This window comes from Crocodylus porosus, unplaced genomic scaffold (genome assembly GCF_001723895.1).
Source record: "Crocodylus porosus isolate Cpor-Errol unplaced genomic scaffold, CroPor_comp1, whole genome shotgun sequence".
NCBI classification, from domain to species: domain Eukaryota; kingdom Metazoa; phylum Chordata; order Crocodylia; family Crocodylidae; genus Crocodylus; species Crocodylus porosus.
Genome location: NW_017728948.1, coordinates 12,870,186 through 12,878,397, shown reverse-complemented (window position 1 = coordinate 12,878,397; position 8,212 = coordinate 12,870,186). Strand labels below are relative to the sequence as shown.

General features: G+C 41.5%; 1 protein-coding gene across 3 annotated transcripts in view; it reads left to right on the top strand.

Moving 5' to 3' along the window:
• The window catches only part of FAM53A (family with sequence similarity 53 member A), a 91,431-nt gene extending 87,817 nt beyond the window's left edge, over positions 1 to 3,614 (top strand). For all 3 annotated transcript variants that reach the window (XM_019553264.1, XM_019553262.1, XM_019553263.1), the window contains exon 5: positions 2,357 to 3,614. In XM_019553264.1, the coding sequence (XP_019408809.1) occupies positions 2,357 to 2,695 (339 nt within the window). In that variant the 3' untranslated portion in view covers positions 2,696 to 3,614. The remainder of the gene's footprint in view (positions 1 to 2,356) is intronic.
• The last annotated feature ends 4,598 nt before the right edge of the window (positions 3,615 to 8,212 follow it).

Sequence of the window (8,212 nt, the reverse complement as noted above, 5' to 3'; positions counted from 1 at the left end):
GGTGTCTTTAACTAAAGTAGTGTTTCCACTTGATTCCAGGAGTTGGGTCTTTAGGAAAGAATATGAAATACTGACAAACCTGAGATTTAAAATTGTTAGGTAGCGAGACAGGATGAGCATGCCAAATGGAGTCTGAAGTACACAGATCTTAATTGATGCCTGTTAGTTTGTTAGAAAGATGACTGTAATGAACTTCTAGTACAGAATAGGGTTTTTAACCAACCTAAATAACGTTTTCTATTAACTGCTGTGACGAAGTGCACTCGTGAAATAATTCTTTACCTTTTTTTCCCTTTTTTTAAAGAAGCCTCCCTTTTTTATTATGCTTCAAAATTTGTATAGTGACTTATTGTGAGTTTCTGAGCCAAAAGTTTGGTAAAGAATACACACATTAGCTTGCTTTCAAGTTGCTGTGAGCCTTACTTGGTTGCTTGTTTGCTTTGAAAGCGAGGGTCTAGAGAGATTTCTTTTATTTCATTGCCCAGTATTGTTTCCTGTACAAAGTTTTAATATTCAGACATTTTATCACCCCACTTCTTTTAAACCCTCAGAGTTTCTTTTCTTTTTCCTGTTACACAAAAGAATACTTTTAGCTGATTGAGTTCCATCCATTGCCAACTGGGGATTCTTTTGTTTTGCTGGTCCAGCACCCTTTATAAAACGAGGACCATTGAGCAAGTACTCACTGGCTCCCCACTGAGCTTGATTGTGCTTGAAAGGTGTGGTACTGTACTGGTATAACATGTAAAGCTTCAGATGGAGGGCTTGAATGCATTTCAGCTTTTACCTTTTGCTTTCTGAAAAGTAGTGGGATTGTGTACTGAGATAATAAATCCACCTATTTTTAGTTTGGTGCGGTTGTGACAAGTGGGTGAACAAAGAACTAGTTGAATGCACTCACTGTTGTGTTGAAGCCAGCTAAAAGTTCCCATTCAAGTGGTTTCAGCACAGTATAGCTAACGGGCAATTTTCCGTTTATGTACACAAACCTTCCAGAAGGGCAGCTGTGCATAGTTTTTGATTAATCTCTAGTAGTAACTTGAATAAAGAACAGTTTGGGGGATTCAAGAATCCCTTTCTAAAAACATAAATAACTCTTAAAGTTTTGTTTCTTTGGACCGGAGCAGTGATCGGTATCTACCGTAAGGCTTAAAGGACTACAAAGCAAATGCTTTCTTCCTCTGTCTGTAGACAGATAGCAGGAAATGTTTTCTTCACTTCAAAGTTATAAGCTACAATTAGGATTTGAGTACCTGCTAACACTGTCTTTGCTGCTTATTGAGAATCACTGGTTTTGCTTTTAACTTGTTTAAATCTGAACAAATCTTATGGTCCTCATTCAAATACAGGACAAAAATACAATGTTCATCTAGTCAATATGTGTAGCATAGGTTCACTTGTGCCAGTAACTGCACTGAAGAGAAGGGGTATAGAGAGTGTTTTTATGCACAGATTGATCAGATGCCTGTTTGCATATGGATCTATGTGGGAAAAGAAGTTTTAATAATAGAGGGCTTCTCCATCTAGCAGAAAAAGTTTTTTATAACCCGATTTAATGGCTGGAAGGCAGAAGATGGCAAATTCAGACTACTAAATAGGGTGCACATTTTTAAAGTAAGAAGAATAAATCCTTGGAACAATGTAATGGGTTGTGGGTTCTCCATCTTCAAGGAGCTTTTAAATTGATTGGATTTTTTTTTTCTAAAAAGAACTCCTCGTCAGCAGCGTGCCTGTGCAGACTCGTTCTGTGTTGCAGTCTGACTTGGCATGTTCTTGTGAGGGCCTATCGAATTTGTCAGTGATCTTCATTGCGCAACACTATTGCAGTAAGCTCCTGCAAAAGTGGTGCCATCGGTGAGGCACTTCTGTCCTCCTCCTGCGCTTCACTCGCTTTGATCCTAGCAGTGCTATAAAATTCCCAGATCTTGCTCATGTTGAGGGTTGAGAGAGAAACTAGGTTTATCTGGATCTTTCTCAGAACTGTATAATCCCTACATGTGGTGGGCTTGAGGTACATAAACCTGGGAAGTGTCCTGACCTGGTGGAAGGACTATGGGGGTGGGATGTAGACTCTACTGAGCTTAGAAACCCAGTCTGCCAATGACTGACGTGGTCTTGGGCAAGTCTTTCCCACCTCGGTGTATCTCCAGGTACGTGTTTGGGAGAGCTAGCATCTCTGAATGTGGAGTGCTGCCCAAAAGGCCTTTCACATGCCAAATGCTGTTAAGATCATGGTGTACATTGGAAAATTCACTCTTAAAATTCTTGAGGAGCCTCTGGCATTGGGCATTCATATGGATATAGTAAACTCTTAACAGTGCTCTTGACTGATGTAGCTATATCTTTTTAATTACAGACTTTAAAAAATTCAAAGAGTCTTTGCTCTCTTGATTATGAAGAAGATGATGACGATGATGATGATGACGACACGCAAATGAAGACAATAGTGTCATCCCCATGTGACTCAAATGACCTTATGAACATCATCACCCCTGGTTCCAGTCCAATGAAAGAGAAGCTGGATGAAGTAAGGCATCATGGGCCATGCCAAGTTGGCTTCAACACAAGGGATTATAAGAAAGCAGGTGCGGTATGTGAAAGTGATGAGGACACGAGTGATTGTGAGAGCACTGAAGAGGGGATCTTTCCTCTGGACTGTGGGGACTTGGATCTAGAGCAGATTGAAAACAACTGAGACTCAAAAGTTGTGTGCTAGAATAAGAGTTGTTCTAAATTAAAATGATAGTGGATTACACTTGCCATGCATAATCCATGTCCCTGAATCTCTGTATTGCCTATCTCGGGCCTGTGTTAGAAGAAATGTTTCAGGTGGGGGGAGAATAAAATTGAACCATTGTTACCTGTTTAGTCTGTTGATCAGTATGTGGATGACAACAACAACAAAGAGTAGGAAGTTAAATGTATTTTGAACATTAAGGAGTAATTTTGATTAAAAATTTCCTAAAAGATATTTTGCATTTTTATGGCTTTTACAGTTCTGGAGAAAGCATCTCTATTTTGAAATGAATTTTCAGAAGGGCGCTCTATAAAACAATCTATCTACAGTGATTCTGGGGCAGGTGTATGTTCCTTTTTGTTTTAAAAAAAAAAAAAAAAAAAAAAAAAAAAAAAAAAAAAAAAAAAAAAAAAAAAAAGCTTGTGAGACATGAATTACATAATTAAATTGGTAATAAACCATCAGGTGATCTGAACTCTTAAATATCTGGTTGAGAATTGGTCCAAAATACTTAACTGCCTCCTTCTACAGTGTGTGGTTATAAAACTTCATAACGTGTAAAAATGGATTTTTCATACATTCAAGCCTTTTTGATCAAAATGTAGTAGTGACCTTAAAGGTTAACATTTTCCATGATTTTACTACTTGAATTGTTTTCTAGCCTGAAGCAATGCTAATTGAGGTGGGATAAAACTGCAAGTAGCTGCCCACCTTCTTGGTCATTATGTTTTCTGTGGTTCAAAAGAATGTACAACAAGAGCACTTGAACTTTTAGACAGGGACTTTGTAATGATCAATTCCCCAGGAGGTGATCCCTTCAGCAATACTAGAAGGAAACTAGTCCTTGAATTAAATAAAGTGACATTTTTGCTTTGCATTTTTGTGTGTTTATGAACTTTATTGGTTGGCATGTTTAGCTTTTGGCAGACTTAGCACGGTGCCTCAGTTCAAGATGGGAAAGGGAAAAACTTTTGGATGTGTCACTAAATTCAGTCAGCAAACACTTCTTTAAATCTTATCTCCAGATATTTCTAGTATCCCCCCCGTACCGGAGTTATTTTCATCACTTTTCATGTAAGAGTATATCCATTGTTGACTGCCGCAACCTGCAACTATTGCAGTGCTGCTGCTGTAATGAAAAGAGAGCTTCCCAAATGAGAAGCATTAGTTTGTGAAAGCTTTTAAATTAAGAGGAAATAGACAGGGTAAGAATTACTTGCGGTAATTCAGGAGCTAGGAAACTGGTAAGCTGCTTAAATGAAGTTGACTGTTTCACTTTCTGCAACAGGCACAGCATTGCAATGGAGAGTCTAGTTCCCTCTGCTAGAGAACATTTAATGCAGCTTGGGTAGTATGGGGAGGAGGGAGAGACCACATTGGGAGATGTATTACAAAGGGAAAGGAAGGACTGTTGTGAAATTCAGTCTGAGTTGAGTGTCAGAAACTATAATCATAAAGAGAATTGGGCTTCAGATGGCTGGCCAGAGGAGACCTCCAAAATGCCCATACAAAATAAAATGATATGGGGCAACTGACAGGAAGCAGATGTCTCTCTTGTACTTTGGCAGGCAGTGGGGGGATATGGTGTTACTAGTTTAGTAGGGCCTGGAGGGGTGCAAAGTGGAAGAGGACTGGAATATGAGTAGAGAAAAATATATTGTATACAAAAGAGATTGAATTGCATTGCTCTTGTACCATGATGCATACCAAGAAGATCCAGGCTACAGAAGAAAATGAAGCTCACCATGTAGGCAAAAGTGCAAAAACAAAGTTTTCCTTAAAAGAGCAACTAGTACTGAAGGAAGTACCTATTAGTTCTTGGATAGATCCTGGGCATGGTGCTTCATTTCCAAGATCCTTTCTGCCATAAAGGGGATTTGCATGCACTGAGCATACTCGGCGTGTTCCCTGCAAAGTAAACTGTTCTTCTTAAGGTGCAAAAATATGATTTATGAGAAGCCAGCAAACCCAGTGTATGCAATACCACTGGAAAATGTGTAAAGAGGTTGATAGTGTGAAATGGTAGAGCCGTGGTGGGTCACAGAGCAGACTTGCTTGAAAATCTGATACTCTTCATTACGGTATAGTTTGTTTCTTTCCAGTAGAGCACTGCATATAAGTGAAGTTCAATGGACTTAAAGATGCAGAGTGATAGCAAAGGTCAGTAGAACAACTGGAATCACTTAAAATCTAATCTTTCCATATTAAAGCACTCCTGTCGAAACTATAAAACTGCAGGGAAAGAAAAGTGTGACCCCAGTAGCTTGTTAATCCTTAAGGAAAAGGAGAGCTGGGAAGAAATGAGAACAAAAGAAGAAAGTGTGGGTGCAGAAAGCAAGGGACAGGCTCAGAAAGGAAAAAATACTTTCTTTTTCTTTTTTAACACAAATTAAATACTTATTTTAATGATCTGAACAGCTGAGGCATGCTCTGAGCAGCAGACTGGAAGCCAGATGTCTAACCCCAGATCTGAAATGGCAACTTAAGCAAGTCAGTTCATTTGTCCCTTCCAGCCCTAAACTTCTGTGAATCTGTCTGTGCCTTAGTTTCTCTAGTTTCAAAAAACAAGGTTATGTGCCTCCCTTCTCAAACATATTGTAATTTAAATAGAAGTCCCCTCATGGCCCTGTATAGAGTCCAGTCCCCTACTGTTGTGGGCAGCTGAATCCACGTAATCCCTTTCATGCAGTTAGTTTCATACTGAAACACTACTTGGACCCTTTTTAGGTACATAAATTAGGGTCAGTCTTGTATCCTGAACAACTGCACAGGGAAATGCCCGCAACAGTAGCCATCCACACTAACTTGCATTTTTATGAATAGGTGAGTAAAAAACAAAAACAAACCCTAAGTAGTTGAACAGCTGCATAATAAAAAAATGGTAAAGTCATGGGCAAACAAAAACCGGTACTGAAACAAAAATGCGTGTACTTGAAATTTTCAGGGTTTAATATAATCCCAGATAAGTCAGGGAGTTGAAGGAATTGCTATTTATGAACTCACTTCAGACAGTGGGTTCTCTGGAATTGCATCATAATGGGGAAAAAAAACCCATAGTTTCTGCTTTGAGAGCTTTTTAAACCATGAACTCTCTACTTTTATGTATTGCATTAAATTGCAACAAGACAGGAAAAATCTCTATTAAGTTGTACTGGGTAAAGGCAGTGAGTTTTCCTGAAAGGGGAGATCTCGTATAGTAGGCCAGCAGTTCCAGGCAGCCACAGGTTGAGCTAGGCCTTAAGGAGGTCAGGTTTCAAGTCTGAGATGGGCTTGATTTCCTCCAGCCACATGAGACAGAGACTTGCTGGGCAATGTATGCTTTGCAGGGCACAGAGCTGATGAAAGAGAACCAGGGAAAGAACTTGGAAGTCTAGTATATAAGAATCCAGGAGAGACCCAAAGAAGTCTAGAGCTGGCCTACAGAAAGATTTTGGGGAGGGATGTGTAGGTTGAAGGAAACCCTGAATAGCAATTGGTGCCTTAGGAAAAGGGCCTGTAAAATCAGAATGCCTCTGGGAGCAGGATAGACTGAATTCAGGAGGCAGAAGCACAGTAGCATCTCCTAAATACGGAACAAGGAAACCCATACGGCACGGGAAGGATTGAGCCCCAAGGAGAGCTGACAAAAGACTTGGTTTGACCTTTCCTGACTCCAAAAGAAGGCTGAATTGTATTACTTTACTTTGGTCTAAAGAGCCAAGCACCGGCCTGTCAGCTGTCCACCTAGAAGAGGGACTGAGGCTGCAGCCGGATCTGAACAACAGACCAGGCAACCTGCTGCTGTGGTCGCAGGAAACATTGGATCAGTCAACTAAGTGCCTTTTCTGTTGTTGCTCTCAACTCCCAGGTGACACTGATGGCTGGTAAAATAAGCGTCAATCCACATTGCTGTGTAGAAATGCAGCCTGAAGAAATGGTTAATGATCAGCCAATACATGGTTATGACACAAAACAGAAATTCTGCTGGTTAACGGCAAAAATTTCCTATCTGTGTTGCTAGACACCAAAGCCAAGCACATAGGTGCTGTGGGCGTGACCATGAAAAGGGGTCTGTGACTGATTTCTTTTTGAACCTGGCTGGCTTCTTGACCTCAGGATCAACCTGTGGCAATGACTGACACACTGTGGGAAGAACAAGCGCTGCTTTGTTTTGCATTTTCTGTTTTGGTTTCACTGCCTGTCACCTTGTTCTTGTGTTACAAGATGGGGAGAACTGAAACTCCTGGCCTGCTTTATGTAGACTGCTTAAATTTCCTGGGTTTCTCCCATTTTGCCTCCTTTCCGAGGTAAGTGGCCGCAATCCTTTCCATTTCCCTATTCACAGTGCCTGGGAAGGGAAGGAGTCTATGCATAGGCAGGGAGTTGGTGAAGGTGCCAGCCAGCCCTGGGAAAGGAGCATTTTCTGAGATGTCCTAGGATTGACCTGAGCTTGGCTGGTCAAAAGCTTTATGTAGAAGCTGTAACTTCCTGAATTGCCCATTGCTCTACCCAATTGGATCCTCCTTGTTTTATCTATGATGTACTGAAGTTTCCCCAACTGAGGAACACCAGCCTGGAGGCCACCCCTTGAAGCAGGGGAAAAGAAACCATGACACCAAGTTCTGGGTTTATTCTTGGGTATCCTGCTTGGCAGCAGCATTGAGTTTTCAACATCATTTGTTTGAATGGGTATGTGTATGTAGACTGGAGTGAGCCTGGGAACCCATCCTCTCTTACACAAGCCTTCAAATTAGGCAGCATAAATGGGTTGGGTGCTTGTGTGCTCCTTGCCTGTCTATGGAAAGCCTGAGCACAGTGTTACTGGCTCATTCAGGCATGCACAAGAGCTGCCTGTGCCTTATTTGTGGGCTCATGTAAGCAGAGATGACAGGGCTCATCTCAACAGTGCTCTGAGGCTTGCTTAAGAGGCTGTATGGATTGATAGGATAAGGCCAGAACGAAACATTAGATAATCCCATCTGACCCCGTATATCATTCGGGGGTTGGACTAGATGATCCGAGTGCCAACCAACATGGCTTGGTTGCTGGAAGGTTTTGCCTGACCAACCTCATCTCCTATGACCAGGTGATGCATTGCCTGGACAAGGGAGACAAGGTTGATGTCATATATCTGGATTTCAAAAAAGCCTTTGACTCGTCTCCCATGATGTCCTCATGGTTAAGCTGGGGAACTGCGGCCTTGACCATCTCATGGTCTGATGGCTGGGGAACTGGCTCCAGGGTCGGATCCAAAGAGTAATAGTTGATGGAGGCAAATCAACATGGTGCAAGGCGACTAGTGGTGTACCTCAGGGCTCAGTACTTGAGCCAGTACTCTTCAACATCTTCATTAATAATCTGGGTATAGACATCAGATGCAGACTGGCAAAGTTCGTGGACAGCACTAAACTATGAGGGAAGGTGGTCATACAGGAGGACAGGCTGCGGATACAGGCCGACCTGGACAGGCTCGCAAGGTGGGCAGACCAAAACCTG